The sequence below is a fragment of the Struthio camelus genome, chromosome 13 (genome assembly GCF_040807025.1).
Source record: "Struthio camelus isolate bStrCam1 chromosome 13, bStrCam1.hap1, whole genome shotgun sequence".
Lineage (NCBI taxonomy): Eukaryota > Metazoa > Chordata > Aves > Struthioniformes > Struthionidae > Struthio > Struthio camelus.
The window spans coordinates 10,030,495-10,052,831 of record NC_090954.1 but is presented as its reverse complement, the minus strand read 5'-3'; the positions used below and the strand labels follow the sequence as shown (position 1 = coordinate 10,052,831).

The following is a 22,337-nucleotide window of genomic DNA, read 5'->3' as shown; positions in this document are numbered from 1 at the left end:
CGGACATGTGCAGTACAGTGCATGGCAGTATCAGCTGAGCACAAAAACCCCTCACCCCACCCCCCTCACCCCACAGCTGGCTAGACGTAGCCAATACCACGTTCCAAGCTGGTCAGACATGCATGCATATTTGTGAACATTTACATAGGGTTGGCGTCCTCGCGGAGTCTCCCACGCGTCAGCAACACGCACCGTTCAGGGAGGGCTCGTCTTTCCTCCCCCTCCCTCCTCCCCCCCCTCCTCCTCGTTAATTAATCATGCAAAACAACCTCGGCGATATGAATTTCTGCAACCGGGCGGCGGGTCGGCGGCTTCTCCCTTGCCTCGGCCGGCGGGACGGCGCGCGGTTTTTGGGGGGGGGGGGGGTGAGGGGGGGGCCCCACGCACCGCACCGCACCGCCGGCCCCCTCCACCCTCGCCTCCCCGAGGCCGCGCGACGGGCCGCGCGGCGGTGGCGCCGGGCGCCGGCGGGGACCCCCCCCCCACCGCGCTCGGCGGGGAGCGCGGCCAGGGGCCGGCGCGGAGCGGGCCGCTCGAGACCCGAGGGGAAAATACGCCACAAGGTTACGGATTAAAAAAAGCCCCAACTCGAGATTTTCCGGGGGGTTGGGGGGGGGTCGGAGAGGGGGGACTCCCCCCACCTCCGCCGCAGCCCTGCCGGCCCCCCGCTGCCCCCCCCCCCGGCTCGGGGCGCTCGGTGCCGTCCAGCCAGCAGGACGGGGTGCCCGGCTCGCCCGCGGGGCCGAGAACCGCCGGGGGCGCGGGGGGCCAGGCCGTGGGGAGGGACGGGGCTTCGCCGCAGCCCCCCTCCCCGGGCCCGGCCACCTCTCGGGACGCGGCTTGCAGCCGCGGCAGGGTCCCGGCCCCGGGAGCTTTGCTAGCTCCTGCTGGGTACGAGGGAGCGGGGAAAAGGGGCCGGGGGCCGCGTGAGCGTCGTCCTGCCGCCTGGGAAAGAAACCAAGCCGCCGTCACCCTCCTGGGCCACCCGGAGCAGCCGAGCCGGGCAGAGGGGGTCGCGCCGGGCTCCGCGCGGGAGCGAGGGGACGGACGCCTTCGCGCCCCGCTAATGCCTTGGGTTGCTGGTGTCCCGCCTGCGCCGCGCTCCACTGACCGACCAACTCCTGCGGCTGCCCCCCGCCCCGGGGCCAGTCCAGCCGCGGGGCAGCTGCCCAGCGCTCCGGCTCGGGGCGGCCGCCGGCATCAAACCCGCCATGCTTCCTCCTCCTTCCTCCCCGCTTCCTCTGTGAGCATCGCCGAGGGGAGGAGCCGCGCGCCGCTGGGCCCGACGGCCACGAAACCAAAAAAGCAACGGAAAAGAAAAGGAAACGGGGGGGGGGGGGGGGGAAAGAAGAAGAAGGAAAAAAAAAAGTCTACTGGCATTAAAAAAAAAAAAAAGGAAAAAAAAATCCTTAACAGAGTACAAAGACCTGGAAAGTGATGGAGCGACAACAGCGTCTTTGGAGCGCGGAGGACACGGCCACGCGCCTCCCGCCACCAGCACAACACGATTCGGGGCCCCGGGAGCGCAGCGGCAGGCGTCCGGCCGAGTCCGTGCCACGGCGGGGAGGAGGAGGGCTGGCCGGGATCCCGGATTGCTCAATTCTCACCATATCCGAGGAGAGGCTTTGGGGAGGCGGGGGGGGCTAAGCGCACGGTCAGGCCCTGGCAGCGGGCAAGCGGCCCCCACCCCTGGCCCGACGTCCTCTTCCTCTAGCGAATTGTGCGGCACAGCGTCTGCCAGCCTCAGTCCGCCTCCCGCTGCACCTCCGACGCGTCCGCCCGGCAGATGGGGCACGTGCGGTTCGCCTGCGGCGGGGAGAGACGGGGGCCATGAGCGGGGCACCCCCGCGCCCCGGCCCCGGCCCCGCTCGAGGTGACCCCCCCCCCCCCGCCGCCGAGGCCTGGCGGCACCCTGCCCCGTCCTATACCCGGCACGGAGGAGGCCGCTCGCCCCGGGCTCACCCCCCCACCCCAAAACTCACACCGGGAGTTTGGGGAGCTTCCCGGCGCGGGGCCGTACCTTTAACCATTTGTCGACACACTTGGCGTGAAACTCGTGGTTGCAGGGCAGGACGCGGAGAAGCTGCCGCGCCTCGAAGTCGCTGAAGCACACGACGCACCTGCGGGGGGAGGCGGCCGTCAGCCGGGCCCCCGCTCCGTGGCGGCTCCCGGTGTCCCGTCCCCCCCCCCGGCTGGCACCCCGCGGTCACTCACAAGGTCTGCTCGGACTGGTGGCTCTCGGGGTTGAAGCGGTAGGACGGGAGGTGCTCGATGTCTGCTTTGGTGAGTCCCCGCGGCTTGGCCTCCCCCAGCCGCTCGGCCAGGTTCAGCAACGCCTGCAGAGAGGCGCAGAGGACGGCTCAGCTCGCCTCGCCTCCCGCTCCGGCGCAGCACCCCACCCCGGGCTCTGCCGGAGGCTCCCCCCCCCCCCCAAACCCCAGCCGCCCACCCGGACTCTCCCAGCTCCCCGCCTGCCCCGTCCCGCCGCGGGCACCTCGTAATTCTCCATCTCCACGTCATCCACGTCCAGGTCCAGGCTGATCGTGGGGCCCACGGCCGTCGGCGACACGGGAAGCATGGAGCTGCGGGGGGGGGGGAGGACGGGGCCGTGGGCGCGGGGCAGGACAGCCCCGCGGAGGCCCCCCCCCCGGGGGCTGCAGACCCCGATGTCCACCCTGGCATCCCCCGGCGGGATGCCCCCCCCCCGTCACCCCGGTACTCACAGGAAATAGGGCAGGAAGCTCGGGTAGTAGGGGGGGGGCGGCGGCGGGGGCGGCGGCGGGGGCAGCGCCTGCTGCAGCCGGTACCGCTGGGCGTTCAGCCGCCGGGGCATCATGTGGGGGTATGGCTGCGGGGAGAGACGGGGCGGTCAGAGCCCCGCCGCGCGGTGTGCCCCCCCCTCCAGCCCGCGCCGCCCGCCGCCACCCCCCACCCCCCGTCCCCTCCCCGCGCGCGGGGACTTACCACGCCGAATGGCAGCTCTTGGTGCAGCGGGTCATGGGGGAGGTAATGCAGCGGCACGGAGGGGGACAGCGCGGGAGCGTGGTGGGACGGGGGGTACGTGAAGCCCGCGATGGGGTGCTGCTCCCCTCGCAGGTCCACGTCATTGTCTATCCTCTGCAGAGGCTGCCGGCGGGAGGGTCAGGCTGGCGTGGGGTGGGGGGTCCCAACACCCCCCCCCACCCCCACCCCGGCACTAGCAGGACGAGGCACCCCTGCGTCCCGTCGCCCCCAGCTCAGACCCGCGGCGGCTGCAGAGAGGCCGGACCCCACGGTCGTCCCCGTCTCGGGGCCCCGCAGGCTCCCCCCGCCCCGCTGCCGGCCCCGCAGCGCAGGCGTCTGCCCGGCCGGGCCCCACCGCCCTGCCCCTGCCCCCCCGCTCCCCCACTCACCATGCGCGGGTGCTGGGCTTGGAGAGGTACGAACTGCCCCAGGGGGGCCATGTGGGGCGGCTGGTGGGGGGGCACTGGCGGCGGCGGGGGGTGCAGGATGTAATGGTCGCTGGAGATGAGGGGGGGGAACGTCTGGTAGGAGACGGGGAGCTGTTGCATGGCGCATGCCTGGATCAGCTGGGGGCCGGCGAGAGAGAAACGGGGGGCTCAGACGCCTGCCGCGGGCATGGCCGTGCCCACGCGCCTCTGCCCCCTCCCCAGGACTCAAACAGCCCCACATCCTCCCCCCCCCCCAGAAACCCGCACCCCAGCCCTGGCCCTCCGATGGGCTCAGGTACCCGGCCCGGCACCCGGGCGTCCCCAGGCGTCCCCCGCGGGCGTCCCCGGCCGCGACTCACCGGGGGCGGCAGGCAGCAGAGCGGGTAGTGCTGTCCACTGAACATCACTGAGCATGCTGGGAGCTGCTGGGTGCTGCACCCAGGGATGTGCTGGCCGGCGTGGATGGGGAAGCCTTGCGTCGTGACGGTGGTGACCGTGTAGGAGAGAGGGACAGGTCCCTGGTGCACCTGGCGGCAAGGCACCCGAGGGTGCAGGTAAGGGGGGGGGTCACGCGTACCTGCTGGCTAGGTGCCAGCTGAGCTCCCCCATCTTGCAGGGTGGCAGCAGGGCACTGAGCACCCGGCGCTGGGACACAGCCCAGCAAAGGGTCTGGCATCCTCCCCAGTGTGGCCAGAGGAGCAGGGCTGTCCAGACTGGGTTCGATGCTGGCTCCAGTCCCCAGTTTGCTTCCAGCGGGTCGGCTGGCAAGGGCGCCAACCCAGCACCGCCGCTGCAGACAACGATGCTTGGCAGCACCGGCATGAACGACCCTGTGAGGGGACCGTCCCTTGCCCTTGGCTGCGGGGACCACCTTGGGCACCACCCGACACTCCCAACAGCAAGTGACCGGGGACACGTCTTGGGACCACTGCCCCGGACCTGCGCTCAGCCACCCGTCCTGGGGCCACCGCCGAGGAAGGGAGCTGAGCACAGCGTCACCCTTAGCACCGGGGGCTCGCGGCCTCCCCCTCCGCAGCACCCACCTGGTCATGCAGATCCACCATGAATGGGTTCTGGTGGGGCGGGTGTGCGGCCGGGTGAAGCATTCGTGGCGGTGTGCTGGGGAGAGCGTAGGCGCGGGGCTCATCTACAGGGATGTGCGGCTGCTGGGGGAAGGCAGGGTGCAGTTGGGTCTCATCCTGGCCCAGCAGGGTTGCCAGAGGTCGATCGCGTCGTCCCCACTGACGCCTGGCAGGGGGGCTGCGGGGCCACCGCGGGAGAGAAACAGAGCAGGAGTGACCCCCAGCTCCGGGCGGGGGGGGGGCCGCAGGGGGGTCAGTGCCCACCCGCGCTCCCTCCGTGGGCGAGACGCTCCCCATGCAAGATGCTCGGGACAGCGGGCGCTGCAGGGCACCATGCCTGGCTGGGCTCCTCGGCCGGCTGGCCAGCTCCTGAGCCAGCTCCTCTGCTCGCCCTGCACGTGCCACCTCGTGTCCTCGGCACAAGAGGGCCCCCTGCACGCCCTGTCCCCCCGGGGACCGATCGGCTGGGGCAGGCGGGCGTGCTTTCCTGCCCTGATCCCCCCCGAGCCCTCCGGGAGCCGGCGGCTGCCCCAGCTGGACGGCCTCGGCCCACAGAGCCAGCGCCGCGTCCCCGTGCGCGGGCACCGCGGCTGGCAGGGCTCTGGGTCGCCGCGCCGCCCTGCGCCCCGTACCTTCGCCGGAGGTGGTCAGGGCTGCTGCAGGGTCCCCCTGAGAAACGGCGTTGGTTAAAAGGGGCAGAGGGAGGCCGCCTATTCACTGCCAGTTCCCATGGTCGCATTGGTGACGTCGGGAGGCGGATGGGCACGCGGGACCTCAGGCTCCAGACAGGGCAAAACACCAGCACCTTGGACCCTGCGAGAAGGACAGCAGGTCACGGCACCCGAACCCCAGGGGCGGCACAGGGCTGCAGCCAGGCCAGGGCCTGCTTGGGCTCAGGAGCCCCAAATCTGCCCGGCTCTCCAGACCAGGCCCCTGCCATGGTCTAGAGCTGGTGCCACAACCCCAGCTCGCTCTTCCACCACCCGCTTTGGGAGAGGGGAGGAGAAGCACGGAGCCGCCCAGGGTGGCAGCGGTGCCCGAGGACGTGCAGGGGTTTGCAGCCCACCTGGCTCTGGCCCGTGCTCCCTCCACACCATAAGCCTGGCCACTCTCCTGGCCCAGACGAGCGTTTAAACCCCAGGATTAACATTTTTTGCAATGCTTTCACCAGCAGGCAGCATGCATTCAGACCCAGCGGCACTGTTGCACCAGGCATCGCCAAGGGCCTGCCTGCTCCTCTGCCAGCCCCTTCGGGGAAAGCGCCCGTGGCCCAGCAGCGGCGGCAGGCACGCACCGAGCCCAGGCAGCCGGCCCCACTGCTCCAAGCAGCCCTGGCCGCCAGCCGCAGCGAGCCGGCAATCCACGGGCACGCCAGGCTGGCCCGGGGCAGCCAGCGGCCGCTCCGCCTGCCCGGGGAGCCGGCTGCGCACACGTGCCGCAGGCAAAGGCGGCCCTGACGGCCAGGCAGCTCGGGGCCTGCAAAGGCATCGGGGCCGTGGGTGGCTGCGTCGGGTGGATGTGCGCGCACGTGCACGCGCATGATAACCCAAGGCCAGGACACAGGCGCCCCGGCACCAAGGAGAAGCCAGATTCCCTAAAAGCTGCTCCAGACGGAACTGGTTCAGCCGAGTCAGTCCGGCTCTCGGCCGCCGCCGTTGCGCCCGCCTTGGCCCCGCAGCACGGGACAGGCAGCACGGCTCCGCGCGCACGGAAGCCAGCGCAGCCCCGCAGACGGGCAGTTTCTGGCAGTCCCCTCTCCGCACCACGTCTTCAGCACCCCACCGCCCCCGCGCCAGCCCACCAACGTGGCGCAGGTCCGAGCTGCAGCTCCCGCACCACCAGGTAACCCCAGCCCCGGCACGGGGGACACCTGCCCCACGGCACAGGAGGGCCACAGCCTTGCCGGACCCCCACCCTACACCCTGCCTGCAGCCAGGCTCTCCATGGGGACAGGACGGGGTGCTCAGCCCCTGCCCCAAGCCACCTTGCCAGGGAGCAGCTCTCAGGCACTGGTAGGGCTGGAGGCGGCTGCTGGCATCCGCTCCATCACGCCAGGGTCCAGCCCAGATCCTTCACCCCTGCCCGCAGCCACCTCTGCAGCCCCCAGCCCAAACCCCGCCGCCCTGGGCCCCTCGCCCTGCCGCCGGCACCCGCTCCTGCAGGCAGCTGTTCTGGGGTGCACCCCATCGGGCTGTGAACCCCGGGGCACCACCTGCCCGAGCCCAGAGGCTCCCTCCCCAGCAGCGACGGGGGCAATCACGCCCACGGGCCGGTTGCGTCTCCCGGGACCGGTTCCTGCTGGCGGCGTGGCAGCCTACGCACCCCCTCGGGGCAGCCCCAAGCCTGCCCGGGACGGCTGGAGCAGGCAGAGGCGAGACCGGGCTCTGGCTGATGTGGCAGGGGGCTGGCGGGAGAGACACCCCCGAGGGAGGCAGGCATGACGCAGAGCTCCCTTCAGCCCCAGGGGCAATTCACCCCCGCAGGCACCCGCGCTCTGCCCAGCCTGCGTGCGAAAACGTGAGGGCTCATGGCAGGAAAAGGCTGCGCAGCTCCTGCCTCCACGGACAAAGCATCTCCAAAACCCACCCCGCCGACCCGCACCCCGGCAGGGCAGCAGCCAGCACGGTAGGTGCTGAGCACCACCTGAACATCCCACCCGTACGAGGTGGGGACAGAGCCCTGCGCCCAGCCCGTGCCCTGGGGAAGCTGGGGGTGGCTTGCACCCAGTCAAATCAGGCCTCCAGGAGGACACAGCTGGTCCTCTCCTTCCCCTGGGTGCTCTCTCACCACGCACCCGCTGCCCCCACCTAGCCAAGCCCTGCTGCACCCAGGGGGAGAGGGGCTGCCTTGGGGGAGTCAGGGTGAGGATGCTGCCGCTTCGGTGTCTCGCAGCCTCCCCAGCCAGGAAGCCCGGGCAGAAGCTGGCTGCAAGGCAAGGCAGCGTGAGCAGCCCGAGGCCCAGCAGCAACGCGCTCCAAGGCCGCAGCACCAAGCCGACGGCGGCTCTGCGCTCCTAGCCCTGGGGTAGCCGGCCGGGGCGAGGGTGCGCATGGCCAGACGCTCCTGGGAAGCTTGACCCCAGCTTGGCTGCAGAGCAGCCCCCCCTGCAAGGCACCTGGGGGGAGGGAAGAGCTTAACCCAGGTCCCCTGGGGCAAAGAGGCTTTTCCTTCCCTTTCGACCCAGCTGCGCGCAAGTGGCTCTGAGCAACCCCCAGCGTGGCTGAGCCTGCTGTTCCCAGAACTGGACCCTTCCCTGCCCTGCCCGCAGGGGCGGTCGTGCTGTGGTGGAGATCTTGCAGCCCCTGGCAGCTAGACCTGCGATGTCCACATCTCCTGGGGCTGGAGGTGGCCCTGGGAGGATGGATGGACCCAGGGAGAGCTTGCTCCATCGCGCTTGCCCAGTTACTGTCCCTCCGCTGGGTGGCCAGAGCTACCCTCCCCATGCAAGACACGGACACTGAATGAGAGAGAAGCACTTGTTTTTGGCACAGATAAAAGCAAGCAGTGAAGGCCCTTGCGGCTGCGGTGGCGTCCCAGGCTGCATCCCGGCTGATGGGGAGCCGAGGACAGCGGCCTGGAGGGATTTCCAGCACGTCCTTGGCCAACGCGGGATGCAGAGCTGCTCTAAGGGCTGTGCTGTCTTGCTGGGCTCCTGCACACCCTACTCTGGGCTCACACCACCTCCCCGCCGGCAGGCGCAGGGTGCAAAGGGGCTGGCCAGCCTGGACCGAGGGCAGCTGGGCTCGCCGCCCTGTCCTCGCAGCCCTGGCCCAGTCGCCCGGCCTGTGCACGCTGACTCCATGCCGCAAGCGGGGCGCGAGCGCGCGTCCCTGCAGCGAGGGAGAAGCGGGCCGGGAAGCCGCAGCGAAGGGGGACGCGCAGGGACCGCAGCCGAAGCGGGGCGCTGCAGGCGGTCCGTCCGGCGCCGAGGGCGGGCAGCTCTCCTTCGTGGCTCTGCGCTACGCTCCCGCAGCCGCACCTGCAAGGGCACGGGGCGAGAAACGCTGCCCTGGGCCCTGCGTCAGCACCCGTCCCGCACCCACCCTGGCTCACGTCCCCACGCCAAAGCCAGGCGGTGAAACGCCCTCCTCCCATGGCAGGCGCGCGGCCTCCCACCTAAGGAAGCTGGCAGCTCAGCGCCGTGCAGGAGAGGTCTGGTCCCTTGGCCCCAACGGGGCTTTCCCCTGACCCCCATGTCCCCAAGGATGAGCCAGGCAGGACTAAGTGGCCAGAGCCCCTGGGACAAGGGCTGGGGGGGGGGGTCTCTCCCCAGCAGGGAGCCACCCCCATGAAAGCTGCAACGTCACTTCTGGGTGACAAGCGTCACCAACCACGTCAGGAAAGTCAGCGGGGCAAGCCCCGCGCCCAGGGAAGTCTCCTGCAACGCACGGTCTCATCTTAACCTCACCGCAGCCTGCGATACCGTTTCTGAAGTTGACAAATTTCTCTGTCTTTTGTAAAAGAGAAAACAACAAAAAAAAAAAGCCACAGGCTGGACCCCCACGAGCTCGTCTGTGGCTCCCACCTGGGGACAGGCTGCGCCCACAGGAAACCAGGGGGTTTTACCCCAGTGGGGTTTTACCCTGCCCCCAAGACATTGCCCCCGACGGAAGGTGCTGCGGTGCCCCGGCCACCAGGGCCGTGCGGCAGCAGCGCCCCGGGGAGACCCGTGCAACCCCCGCAGGGGTCCTTCCCGCGCCAAGACGTTCTTCCTCGCGATTTCACGTTCTTATTCTGCGACCGCACACGGTGCAAAGGCCCCGCGTGACCCACCGGGCCACCTCCCCGACCCGACGCAGCAGCGACGGGCTTAGGGACACGGAGCACCTCGGCGGCGGGCTGGGAGAGCCGCGCAGCCCTGCCGGCCGGGCCAGGGGAGCTGCCCGCGCTCCCACCGCCCCCAGGAACGCGCCAGGCCGCGAGGACGCCGCTGCCGCCGGGCGCAGCCGGGGGGGCACCCGGCGAGCCCTCCCGCCCCGCCGCCGCCAACAACACGAGGCGCACCGGCCCTCCCCGTCCCACCAGGTCCCCGGGAGCCAGCGGTCCCCGGCACAAGGTCACTCACCCCCGCCGCGCCTCCGCGGGGGCCACCGCAGGCCAGGCCCCGCTCGCTCCCCCGGCGGGCGGCCCGCGCCGGGGCGGCTTCCCGGGCACCGCCGCTCCGCCAAGAACAAAGTTAGCGACGCGCCAGCTCCGGCGCCCGATGCCATCTGCTCGGGCGCTGGCAGGGCTGTGGGGGCCGCCGCGGGCCCCCGGCATCGCCCCCCCCCCCCGGGCAGACCCGCCGCCCCGGCCCACACGCCGAGGGCGGGTGCCCCAGCGCCGCCGGCTCCCTCCCAGCACCCCGGGCCCCTCCGGCCCCGAGCCCGCGGCAGCCCCTTGGCGCCACGGCTTCGCGCCGCCAGGCCCCGCGCCTGCCCCCGTGCGCACCCCGACCCCAGCCCGAGGCGCCCCCGAGACCTCCCGCACCCCCTGCGCGCGGCAGGGCGAGCGGCACCCCCGCGGCCCGCCACCGCCTGCGGCGCCCTGGCGGCTGCAGCACCCCCAAGGGGCACCCCAAAGCGTGCAGCGGCCCGACGGGGCACCCGAGCCTGCAGCACCCCCAAAGGGTGCTGTACCCCACCCGGCCCCCCGACGGGAGCAGCAGCCCGACGGGGCACCCCAGCCTGCAGCACCCCCAAAGGGTGCAGCGCCCCACGGGGCGCCCCCAAGGCTGCATGCAGCGCCTCAGCGGCGGGCCTGGGCCGGCAGCGCCCCGACGGGGCGACGCGAGCTGCCCGAGGGGCGCCGGCCGCTGGCGGACCCAGCGCGGCCGCGGCGCGGAGCTGTGGCTTTAAGAGCGGCCGCTCCGGGGCCATGTGCTCGGCGCCAAACAAAAGCAATAACAAAGGCGGCCGCCGGGCCCCGCCGCCCCGGGCCGCCGCCGCCGCGGGCAGGTGCCCCACGGGGGGCCGGGGGGCGGCGCCGCCCCCGCCCCGCTCCCCCCCCCGCCCCTGCCCTTCCGCACCTACCTGCGCCGATGGCCTGGGCCGCCGCCGCCGCTCCGGGTGCCGCTGCGGCTGCCCCCGCCCCCTCCCGCCGCTCTTTGTTCGCCGACGCCGGGCCCGGGCCTGCCCCCCCCTCCCCTCCCCTCCCCTCCCCCGCCCCGCCGCCGGCCCGGCCCGGCCCTCCCCTCCCTGCCTGCCTGCCCGCTCCCCGCCCCCCGCCCGGGCCGGCCCCCTCCCCGCCGCCGCCGCTGTTTCCGGTGCCTCTTTGTTTTCCGCTGCGCGGGGCGGGCGGAGCGGGGCGGCAGCGGCCGGCGAGGGCTGCGCGCCGCCCGCGGCGGGAGGGGGCGCCTGGCCCTTTAAGAACCGGCGGCGGCGGCGGCGGGGGGCACCGGGCCGAGCCACAACATTCGGAGGCCCCGGGGGCGCGCGCGCGCGGCTGGGGGGGGGGGGTTGGAGGGGGGAGCGGAGCGGCGCGCGCGCGCGCAGCCCACGTGACCAGGCGTGTCACGCTCCGCAGCCATCTTGACGGCGCGGGGCCGGGCCGCCACGCGGGGCAGCGACGTGCCCCCGGGGCGGCGGTGTCCTAGCAACGGTCTCCACGCGCCGGGGGGAGGGGCGGGGGGCAGCCTAGCAACGGCGGCCCGGGCCTGGCTGGGCGCCGCCGGCCGGGCCGAGGCGCCGTCGAGGGGCCCTGCCCCGGGGACGCGCCGCACTCGGCGCTTTACTCACGGGCCGGCGTCCTGCGGCTGCCGCGGGGGGCTCCCGGCCGAGCCCCCCGGCTGGGCCGGGCTGCGTCCGCCGGGTGCTCCGCCGAGGTGCTGCCTCCGTGTGCCCGCGCGCTCCCTGCCGACTGCCGGTGTCGCCGCCATGTCACCGCTCGAAGTCGCATGGGAAAGCCGCGGGGCGTGGGGAGCTCAGGGCAACAAGCAACTCTCGGCCAGCCTGGGACGGCAGAGGACAGGGAACTTTCTCCCCTCCTGTTTAACACGGCGCCCAGCTGTCACCTGCACCAGCAGCCTGTCAGGCACACAGGAGTCTCCACGCTGAGGGTATCAGTACCCAGTGTGAATTTCTGGACACCGGACAAGCCCCTTCTGCTTCAGAAAAGCCTCCTGCTTTCCACCCTGAATTAAATAGGGAGCAAGAACTCCTAGGAGCGTCTCCAGGAGACGCACCGGCAGGTAAGCGGAGCAAATCACATGGTTGGTGGCTAGCGCCGGGAGCTGAACGCCGAGAGGCTGTGCCGCGGCGCTGCCGGCTCCCGCACGCCTCCAGGAGCATCCTTCAGCACGAGTCAAACCCTGCGCTCAGGGGAGCGCAAAGCAGAAGCTTTGCTGGAAGCCAGATACTACATCCAAGCCAGACTTCCCCGAGTTACAGTATACAGTCAGAAACTCGAAGGCAGGAGCGCGAGCCAGCCGACAGCCCTGATGTCATGGCTGTAAAAGAGCCCTCCCCTGACAGCTAGCTAGGCTTTAAAGAGCTAACAACCAAAAGGGAGCTAATTAATTTGTAACATCACCCCTTTAAGGAAAACCTCAGATCAGTGACGTTTTAACAACCCAGTAGCTCATCACAGTGATGACCAGCCAGGTTCAGGTCTTTGCCGTCCCATTCCTGTGACCCTGCTCACTGCAGGCTCCTCTCAGGGCCAGTTTGCTGAATCTCAGTTCCTCATCCCCGTCCCGACACCCAGGAACACGGATGAGCCACATCAGCCTCAGGGCTCCCCCGGGGCACTGCAGAGTCCCCCTGGGCAAACCGCCTCGCTGCTCCCTCTGCCATCACCGCCAACAGCACAGCCAGCTGCTTCTGACCCCCGGAGCGGGCGACACGCCGGGGACAGGAAAGAGGCACAGCTGGACATGCCGCAGACCCCTGACGAGGTCAGAGCTGTGTGCTCAGACAGGCAGCCTGGGAGGGGACATGACTGAATCAGATCACCTTCAGGATCTGGCCTATCTCTCTGGTTACAAGACTTGGGGGCTAGAGGGATGAGAGGAGAGTGGCACTCTGCGCTTCGAGCTTGCCATCAGTTGCAGGCTGAGGCAGCCCCACACCTTCACGAGACAGCCAGAGAGCATGGCCCGATCCCAGGCAGAGCGCAAGCAGCGAGGCCCCAGCTGCAGGCAGACGCCATAAATGATGGATGTGTGTGCAGACGCTCCCCCCCCCCCAACCCACACCAGCGTTACCAGCTCCCCCACTGCCAGCAGCTATCGATGCCCTCAGGACAGCAGTGGGAGAAGCAATCAATGAAGCATGGCTCTCCGGTGAATTGCTGTTTGCACTGTCCAGTGAGGCTGGATGGTTCCTGTGGCAGCACCAGGTCCAGTTGTGCTGTGTGCGATGCCACGTGCAGCCACAGCAGCCAGGCCACGTCTTCCCAGCCAGCTCCCACGAGGGTGGGGGCACGGCCCGTCCAGCCACAGGGTTAGAGCACGTGGAAGCTGCTTAACCTGCACCTGCCCCACGTCGTCTCCTGGAACCCTGCCGCGGACAGAGCCACCGACACATGGTACTGCCCTGAGTCCGGGAGCTCTGCCACTGTGCAAAGGCTGGCTGTTGATGACCACCAGTGTGACAGCGTTTCTGCATAGTGTATGCCTAGAAGAGCCAAGCGAGGAGCCTGGGCGACACCTCTCCAATGCTACAGCACGGCCGGCCACTAACCAGCTTTGATCAGTGCTTTTGGGACAGGTCAAGGCACGTGGAGTCTTGTCTAATCACCCTCCTCCCGCGAGCCTGACCCTCACCCTGGCCTACAAGACCTGCGACATCTCAAGCAAGCCAGGCCCTCCGCACCACACAGCAGCCTTAGAAAGCTCCCTGCCTGTGGGGGCTGCACATGCCCAGCTCTCATCCCAGAGGACTCCGCAGGCTGAACTCGGCTGCTTCGCAGCAAACAGGCGGCCCACCCTCTCCCTTGCTAGAGCTGGAGGGAGGTCAGCAGAATTCAAGCCTCCATGAGCCTAGGCTCTTTAAGACACCATCTGCTGCTGCAGACATGTGCCGCCTCCCTTGCCCCATATATAGGTCAGGTCTGTCACAGGATTAGCCAGGGTGATTTGAGTGGTGTGAGCACATCTACCCCTCCAGATAGGCTCTCCCCCAGCATGCCAGCAACTTGCAACCACGCTCCCTGGCCTCTCCCTCAAGTTCAGGGTGGGGGGAGAAATCCCAGATCCTCCTCTGCCCTCCCCAAGGCCTTGAAAACAAGTGGGAAGAGGCTGGTGCCCAGAAGTTCCCAGGCTGCAGGGGGGCCAAGAGGAGTGCCCCCATCCGACCCAAGATCTGTCACAAATGCCACAGGGTCAAGTGCTTCTCCTCCAGGGAGAGGAGGAGGCGAGGAGCTCCCTCCCCGCTCCGTGCGACTCAGTGAAGTTAACTTCGCTGGCAAGGGAGGCAGGACGCCTCTGCTGCGATCACACGCCACCCACTCACGCCCCCAGAATGACAGCACTCCCGTCAAACGCCTCCAGCCACACACACGTGGAAGATGCTGACATGAGGAACAAGTAGCTGCACAGACAGCGGAACTGATAAAGCCTGGTTTCCTGTCGATCTCTCCCACGTGGATTCTCTGATGTCTAATAGCAAGATTGAGCTGCACTGCAGAAGGAGAGCTAACAGGATTTTTCTCCTCATGAGCCAGAACCTGTAGCAAGCTAATACCTCTGAGACAGCTACCACACTGTCAGTCTTGACTGAAACCATGCAGCAGGTTCAAAGCGGAGAGGAGAAGACTTGCAAATAGACAGCAGGCTTGCACATGTCTTCATTTTCTCAGGACAGGGTAAATAATCCACAGAGATATCCCCACCTTTCTTCATTTGCCCCCAAAACACCTGCGTGACCTGGATATTGTGTCCAGAACGTTGCTGGTGCAGCAGCCAGATCCAGCTCGGGTACCTCTGCAGCTCAGCAGTGTCAAGCGATGGGAAGTGTCCTCTATTGCCCTTCCCTCCCTGCAGCAGGCTAAAAAGCAGGCATCCTGGGTCAGCTCGCAGGGCAATCCAGCCCAGTATCCAAGAGCTGTCGTCACAGATACGTGTCCTCACAACCTAGGGGACCTTCCACGGTGGGTATTGTGCAGCCCTTCGTGGACTCTCCTCCCATGGACGCAAGCACTTTGAACCCCTGCACACCTCTGTCTTTTCTGGCGTCCCACAGCAGCAAGTTCCGCAGCTCAGTTACACAGGGGTAAGGAGGAAAAAAGCTAACACTGCCATGTTTGTCTCTGGCCTGCTGCCTGGACAGTCCCCCCAGGCCCTCTCCTACTGCAAGACACAGCAGTTCAGGACTGCTTACTCCTCTTCCCCTCACCTTTTTGTTCTCCTTTCAGACAGCTCTTTTTTTAAAATGAAGAGACCCAACCTCTCCTTTGGCAGAGCCACCCCGAGGAGCAGGGATCCAACCCCATGCCTATCCCCATACTGGGTCTCTGGGAGTCCCCAGCTCACCTGCCACCTCTCCACATGCATCCTTCTAGTCCAGCCCGCTCTCTACATGCCGCGGGCAGTATTAATAGCATCTGCCAAGCAAGCGGCCAAGGGCAGAAGGAGCTGGGCTCTAGACGCCTTCCCCGCTGCTCCGCCGGCTGGGCTCAGACTGGACCCCTCCGCCTCCCCTCCCATGCTCGTGGCGGCCCTTCTGCCGTCGCACAGGAAGCAGAGCAGAGCAGCAGTGTCTGGTTTCGCGGCTCCAGCAAAAGGATACGGGCAGAGCCAGAAGCTGGCGGATGGCAAAGAGCAATTTCGTTACCATTCAGCAAAACGAAGAGTCTCTTGAAAATGCTAGTGACAATCAGGAAGTTGGGTTGGGTGTTTTGTTTTGTGTTTTAAGAAGCCTGCAGGGACACTGACAACCTGCAATAATCATCTTCAGAAAGGAGCTCGGAGAAATTTGTGATTTTCAGCAACAATTTACCCTATTTTGTCCTTTCTTTAAAAATTGCCAAGAGGCTGCTTACAGGATGCACTGAAACAGGCACTGACCACTGCCTTAAGCGCGATAGACGCTTGCTACGATATCTCCCCGATACAGTCACTCACAGAGAACCCCTCACCAGTGCCTGCGGATGGTTTTAAGAGAAAAAACATGATTTCCAAGCTGACAGCCCCTGTGCACAAAGCGCGACTGTGCAGTGACAACAGAGCAGCCTGGGGCACAGGAGCTGGCTGACCTCTGCTACAGCTTTTGCTGGTGGATTTTTATTGTTCACCACTTTTCCCAAAGTGCAGGCACAGAGAAAAAAGCAACTATGACACTTGGATCAAAGAGCAAACACAGCCAGTGAGCGCCACCAGAACAGCAGGGAAAAGACAACCTGCTGGAGAGGATCGTGGCTCAGGGCGGCCAAGTCAGGAGGAGGAAGGATCAGAGCACCTGCCCTCCCTTCCCTGGGTGGGTGACAGGGAGAGGTGCTAGAGCCTTTGGTCACCGAGATGCAGGGTCACCCGAGAGGAAGCTGCTGCTAGCACACAGCATCGCAGGCCAGTCCTCTGCTCTGCACAGCTGAGCTGAAAACCCTTGTCCTGCTTTCCAGGATAGCCAAGGAAAGCCCAGAGCTACAGCTCCACCGCCGGTAAGGCCAGATCTCCAGGGACCAGGATACGGCTGGAAAATAAGACCCAAGGCCTGTCACAAGCACTGCTTGCTGGGGACGCTGCTCACCTTGGCCTCTGGCTCGCACACAGCAAAGCAGGGAGTCCTCCCAAACCACCCCTGCTCTGGAAACCCCAGATATCCCATACTGCACACCTGCCCCCATGGAGAGGAAGAGGGCACAAACATGGCAGATGCCAGCCAAGCACCGAGACGGCAGCAGTCAGGGCGCGAGAGCAGCTGAAACCCTCCCGCCTGGCAGTCTGGCCCCTCCGTCCTCTGTGCACACGGTCTCGCAGACTGCTCTCCTCCGCTACGCACTGCCAGAGAACAGCAACCCCCTTCCAGGAAATGACACCCACCATGGCCACTGGAGACTGAGGACCTGCAGGTGCAAGGGTGAAGGAGAAGAAAAGCACCTGGGGTGACGTTGCCCAAGAAGTTTACAGGCCAGCTTCTCTCAACACCCTTGTGAGCAGAAAACACAGATTGCTCCCCTCGCCTCCCCCTTGCTTCCTCCAGAACCAGCTTGTGCTGGGGAGCCACAGCATGCGCCCATGCATTTTAGTGACTGCACAGCTCAGAGTCTGGCAGTGCTGAGCTCCTGCCAGGCCAATGTCACAGGGCCTTCAGGAGGGCTTCCCAGCATCAGCTGCTTCCTAGGACATTTTAGCAGCCCCTAAACGCTTCACACATTAAGCACCCTAACCACTGAGCCTGCCTGCTGGAGCACCTTCTGGAGTATGTGAATGCCTTGGCCAGCCATTCACCTAGCACAGGACAGGTGGCAAACCACGTCGCTCTGGCTCACTCCGAGCAGGGAGCCAAGAGACGTGAGGGAAAACGTTGGGCCCCAGCCTCTCAATTCAGAGATGAGAAATCAAAACCATCAAAAAGCTCCCTGCTTTTCTGCCAAAAACTAGTGCTGCACTGCTTACCGCTGGCTGCCCAGCTACCACCTCCCCAGCCATGCCCCGCGGCCAAGCTCACGTGACCGTGAAGTGGATGCACACAGTAGGAGTGGCTGTAGTGACAGTATTACAGCTTGTGTCGGACACATATCTAAGCCCAGCAAATCCCAGCGCTCTGCAGCTCTCATTTACAAACCCCACACGCTTCGCACAGGTACACAGGCTTCAATGGGAGCTCGGTGTCCACAGCCCTGGGTAAACACCCAGGTAGGGCCGCACCTGAGGAGGTGACAACACAGCAAGCTCAGAGCTCCCGCACTCGCTGACGTCCACCAACACGAGGAAGGGTCCGCGCCAGCCTGCGGGGAAAGGGAGAGCTGTTCTTCACCAGCCCTCGTTCAGGCTGGGAGCCTGTGCTGGGCCAAGCCAGCCTACCCCGCTACAAGGCGCCTCCAGCGACAGCCCCTGTGCCATCTCAGCATGCTTCTCCCCTTGCAGATATTCCCACCCCAGACCAGCGATGGGCACGCTGGGAAGCAGGGACTTTTAACAGGACGAACAGGACTTTGCTACATCCTGTTCCACAACAAGCCCCTTCACTTTTGTCCGTGCTGCTGCCCCAGGGTGGCAGGACTTTGTCAGCTCTTTGCACACCTGGAAGAAATGCTGCAAGCCGAAGCCCTACCTGCTAGCTGTTATTTCATTCCTCTAACAGGTCCATAAAACAGGGATAATTAAATCTCCCCTAAACTCTCTTCCATTTAAAATAAAAATCTATAGTCCCTATTTCATTAGCTGGCTCTGGGTTTTACAGCTTGATCAATTCCTCTGCACAAAGCTCTGGTCCCAGGCAGGCAGACACAAAACACACAGCGAGCAGCTTCCACTGTGCAAATCAATGGGGATTTGCAAAGTCTCTTTCCCCGTTCTTTGTTCTGCGCTTCCTAAACGGGAGCCATACAGCGTGTCAGGTAGAGGCGGCATGTTTCACTGCTCAAGGGAACGTCACTTCCATGCGCTGCTTCAGAAGTCAGATTTAGTGCCTGGCAAGAGCGGAGGCAGTGGCAATGATCCTCCAGCACTGGGGTGTAGGGAGAGCCCAGCACAGCACTCCTGTAACACAGCACAACCCTAAGGACACAGCAGCCCAGCCCCGCAGGCCAGGGGCACAGCGGGGTAACGCCTCTCTGCTCACTCCTAGGCTACGGGGGACCAGGCCTAGCTCTCATGACGGACGGCTGGAGCAGAGCCCTCCACGAGCACCAACCGGGAGCCAAGAGGAGCAGCCCAGGACTGCAGGAGGGGAGCCCCAGCCAGAGCCAGCTGCTGCTGTGACCTCCCTGCACGCAAAGCGGAAGAGGCTCAGCTTCGAGACCTGAGCACACAGGCTCACCATTTCCTGCCCTTCCCAGCCCTCCGCTTCTGCCCCGCCGCACACCGCCTTCCCCGTGCGAGCATGCCAGGCCGGTCGCTGGAGCAGCCGGGGCTCCAGATGGCTCTCACCACCCCTGCAAACCTCTCCCTTCATTGCAGCGGGGAGCTACCGGCTCCTGGCAGCAGATGGAGGGACCACAGCAGCAGCAAGAGCTGTACAGATACCAGACGGCAGGGCGCCTGCCTGCCCACGGAGTGGAGATCACCACCCGGCTCCCGCTCTGCCCCCACGCTGGCATTGGCGGCAGCAGCCAGCCTGCCCCTGGTGGAGGGCACGGTCCCTTCTTCATCCCCGCAGCGTGCCCAGGCCACAGGACTGGCATGGCACGTACCAGAGGTGGCTTCAAGCAAACCACGCCTGTGTCACCCCAGGCTGCTCCAGCCCAGGGCCAGTGCCCAGGTGCCCGCCATCACACCACTTCACTCCGAACACACATCCCTCCCTTAGACCTTCATTCATCCAGAAAGCAGTGAGAGACTAGGAGGTGGTTCCTGTCCTGCTAGTGCCAGGACAGACCGCAGGTATAGCTCCAAAGGGACAGCCCAGCAGCGCCAGCCACAAGGTGCTCTGACCTGGCTGAGCAAAGCCGGTGATGGACAGACCATGCTGCATGGGCCCTAACCCTGACCTCTGCCAGTCTGCCCGAGGGCAGGCTAGCATGGTCGTGGTCACATCTCTGCAAGGCGGCCTCAGGGTAGGTCCCTGGGACACAGGAACAGCCACCAGTCAGAGCGCCCCAGTTCCAAGCAAGGTTTGGGGGGGACAAAGCCCCGCACCCTGGCTGCGACTCCTTGTGCAGCAGGGCTCTGTGCAGAGGGGAGTCACACCTGAGCCCAGGCGGCTCCCGCCTCCCATGCCAACACCTGCCCCGGCCCTGCTGGCACTGCCACCCGAGCAGAGGGATCGAGACGGGCTGCAGGGCACCTGCCAAACCAAATCCCACAGCCCGAGGGACTTGCAGACGCAGAGCACAGCTCCTGCAGCCTGGCCAGCTTCAAAGCAAACACCCAAAGGTGACAAACAAAGGCACCCAGCAGGCGCTCCGCATTAGCAGTATTTTTAGACGCCGCTATGGAGCCGGCCTTATTATTTTCATTGCAACGTGCATAATTACCCACCATGCACTGCAGTGACATCAGACGGCAGCCTGCTCCCATCCGACAGCCGGCAAGGCCAGGCTCGCGCCTGCTCCTCCACCCATCGCCCCGGCCGCGCACAGCGCTCCTGCCACAGGGACGGATTCGGCCTCCGCAGCCTCTGACCTGCGCATCTCCCCAGGGCACGGCGTCACCGCTGCACGCGGGAGCTGCGCCTCCCAGGGGACTCGGGTCCTCGGGAGCCAGTGAAGGAGCCAAAACAGGTGCAGGTGGCACAGGGGAGGTGGGAGGAGAGGCCGAACGGGGCAGCGACGCAGGACGGTGGCGAGGAGGAAGGCACAGGACGAAGCTCCGGAGCTGCAGACGCGCGGGCGAGACCCGCTCAGCCGGCTGTCCGAGAGGCAAGGGGCTGGTGCAGGGCTCCCGGGGCGCAGTCTGCATCCGAGATGCCGCAACAAAACCAAGACGCACTTGTAGGAAGACGTGCTGGCCCGACAGCGGAGAGACAGCATCCACCATGGCGCAGGCTGCCAGCAGAGTTCAGCCGCTGAACTTCTGCCTGAGGAAGCAAACCCTGGCGCGCAGCACCAAACCCAGAGATCCTGCAGGCCTGCAGAGCTCAGGCTGTAGGTTTCGCACATCCCAAGCTACGGATACCCCCATTCCCACACAACCTCTGTGGGACGAGGCTGCTCGTGAGCCCAGCCTGGCACACGCACACCGCCTGCGATCGTGGTATACGCAACACCGTCTAAGGGTTTATTTATTTCCAAGCAGCTTCTCCATTTACGACTTTCTCAAGAGTTTCGCCACTTCCCCTTCCGTCCCTCCTCACGCAACACGGCGCTCACCCCGCGCGGGGCTGGAGATGACCGATTTCAGGTCAAGCAGCGCCGCGCTGGGAACGGGAGCGGCAGACGGAGCACTTTTATCTCGTCCTATAAAAAGTGCCCTTCGAGTCAGCGACACAAAACCCAGCCTCGACGCAAGCCAACAACTCCTGCGCAGCCGGAGACACGGCGGGGCAGAAACAGGGCGGCCCGGCAGCCCCCGCAGAAGGGACGAGAGCGCCGCTGGGCTCCAAAAGGAGGCGGGCGCCCGGCGCAGCCCGCCCCAGCTCTGCTGCCCTCCCCGATGCCCCGAGCAGACCCGAGGCGCCCGGCGCGGCCCTGCTCTCCCTGGGGGGCTCCCAGAGAGCTGGGGGCTTTTTCCGCCCGTCCCCGGCGGCAGCCACCCCAGCACACCCACCGCCTTGCGCCTGCCCCACGCGTCCAGCCCCGGAGCAGCGGGTCCTGCCGCCCCACGCAGCCACCCGCCCGCCGTGCGCCGGCCCCACAGCCCTGCTCACTGCCTTTCGCCTGGCATCAGGCCCTGCCCGTGCATCTGCCACCGTGCACCGCTGCACCGGGCCTGGCCTGCCTCTTCCCGGTGCACCGGGCCGGCCTGCCCCACCCCCTGGCACCGCTGCACCAGGTCCTGTCCCCTTCCTGGTGCACCGGGCCTGCCCCCTTCCCGGTGCATCCAGCCTGCCTGCCTCTTCCCGGTGCACCGGGCCCTGCCCACTTCCCCGGTGCACCGGGCTGGCCTGGCCACTTCCCCGGTGCACCGCGCCCTGCCCCCTTCCCGGTGCACCGGGCCTGCCTGCCCCTTCCCGGTGCACCGGGCCTGCCTGCCCATTTCCCAGTGCACCAGGCCCTGCCGCCTTCCCGGTGCACCGGGCCCTGCCGCCTTCCCGGTGCACCGGGCCCGCCTGCCCACTTCCCGGTGCACCGGGCCCTGCCCCCTTCCCGGTGCACCCAGCCTGCCTGCCCACTTCCCGGTGCACCGGCCCTGCCCCCTTCCCCGTGCACCCAGCCTGCCTGCACCCTTCCCGGTGCACCGAGCCCTGCCCGCCCCCTTCCCGGTGCACCGGCGCTGCCCGCCCCATGCTACCACCCCCCTACCCGGGCTCCGGCCCCGGCGCCGCCGCTCCCGCACCTACCGGAGGCGCCGCCCCCGCCGCTCGCCCGCTCTGCCCGGCGCACGAAGGCCGCTCGGTGCCCGCCCGCGGCTCAGCCCGCTCGCATGGCGCGGCCGCCGGGCTCGGTGTCCCTCCCGGTGCCGGTGTCCCTCCCGGTGCCGCTCCCGCTCCGGCCTCGGCCCGGCCTCAGCCCCGCCTCATGGTACCCCTGCGCCCGCCGCCCCGATGGAACCGGCCGCGCCGCGCCGCCAGCCCCCCCCCGCCACGCGAATGGGCGCGCCCGTCCCCCCCAACCCTACTACGCCCAAGAGCGGCGCCGACGAAACCGCGAGGCGCCGTGCCGGGCCGCGGGGCGCTCTGCGCCGTAATGCTTCGAGCGGCAGCGCACGCGCCCGGCTCGGAGGGCAGCGCTGGGGAGTGTCCGGATCTAGCCCGGGAGGCTCTGCTGGGGTGTCCCAGGCCAGCCCGGGGGGCTGTGCTGGGGTGTCCCGGTCCGGCCCGGATGTTTCTGCTGGGGTGTCCCAGTCTGGCCCGGGGGTCTCTGCTGGGGTGTCCTGGTCCGGCCTGGGGTCTCTGCTGGAGTGTCCTGGTCCAGCCTGGGGTCTCTGTTGGGGTGTCCCAGTCTGGCCCGGGGGTCTCTGCTGGGGTGTCCCAGGCCAGCCCGGGGGGCTGTGCTGGGGTGTCCTGGTCCGGCCCGGGTGTTTCTGCTGGGGTGTCCCAGGCCAGCCCGGGGGTCTCTGCTGGGGTGTCCTGGTCCGGCCTGGGGTCTCTGCTGGAGTGTCCTGGTCCAGCCTGGGGTCTCTGTTGGGGTGTCCCAGTCTGGCCCG

General features: G+C 67.2%; 1 protein-coding gene across 2 annotated transcripts; it reads right to left on the bottom strand.

The window, feature by feature from the left end:
• Positions 1-1,727: 1,727 nt before the first annotated feature.
• On the bottom strand, positions 1,728-21,724 carry RNF44 (ring finger protein 44). 2 transcript variants are annotated; one of them, XM_068959653.1, is made up of 11 exons: positions 21,532-21,724; positions 5,146-5,326; positions 4,475-4,691; positions 3,791-3,958; positions 3,393-3,569; positions 2,965-3,126; positions 2,724-2,848; positions 2,495-2,582; positions 2,215-2,336; positions 2,021-2,120; positions 1,728-1,806 (listed from the first exon to the last, which is right to left on the bottom strand). In XM_068959653.1, exons 2-11 carry the CDS (start codon positions 5,250-5,252, stop codon positions 1,744-1,746), a joined length of 1,329 nt encoding a protein of 442 aa, XP_068815754.1. In that variant the 5' UTR covers positions 5,253-5,326; positions 21,532-21,724; the 3' UTR covers positions 1,728-1,743. The 2 variants fall into 2 exon arrangements, with proteins under 2 accessions (XP_068815754.1, XP_068815753.1); XM_068959652.1 differs by lacking the exon at positions 21,532-21,724 and adding an exon at positions 10,525-10,646.
• Positions 21,725-22,337: the final 613 nt, after the last annotated feature.

Coding starts and splice junctions, on each gene's coding strand:
- RNF44 (XM_068959653.1), bottom strand. CDS start 5,252: ATGCGACCATGGGAACTGGCAGTGAATAGGCGGCCTCCCTCTGCCCCT. Junction 4,692..5,145: donor CCTGACCACCTCCGGCGAAG/GTACGGGGCGCA, acceptor GTGGCCCCGCAG/CCCCCCTGCCAGGCGTCAGT. Junction 3,570..3,790: donor TCTGCTGCCTGCCGCCCCCG/GTGAGTCGCGGC, acceptor GCCGGCCCCCAG/CTGATCCAGGCATGCGCCAT.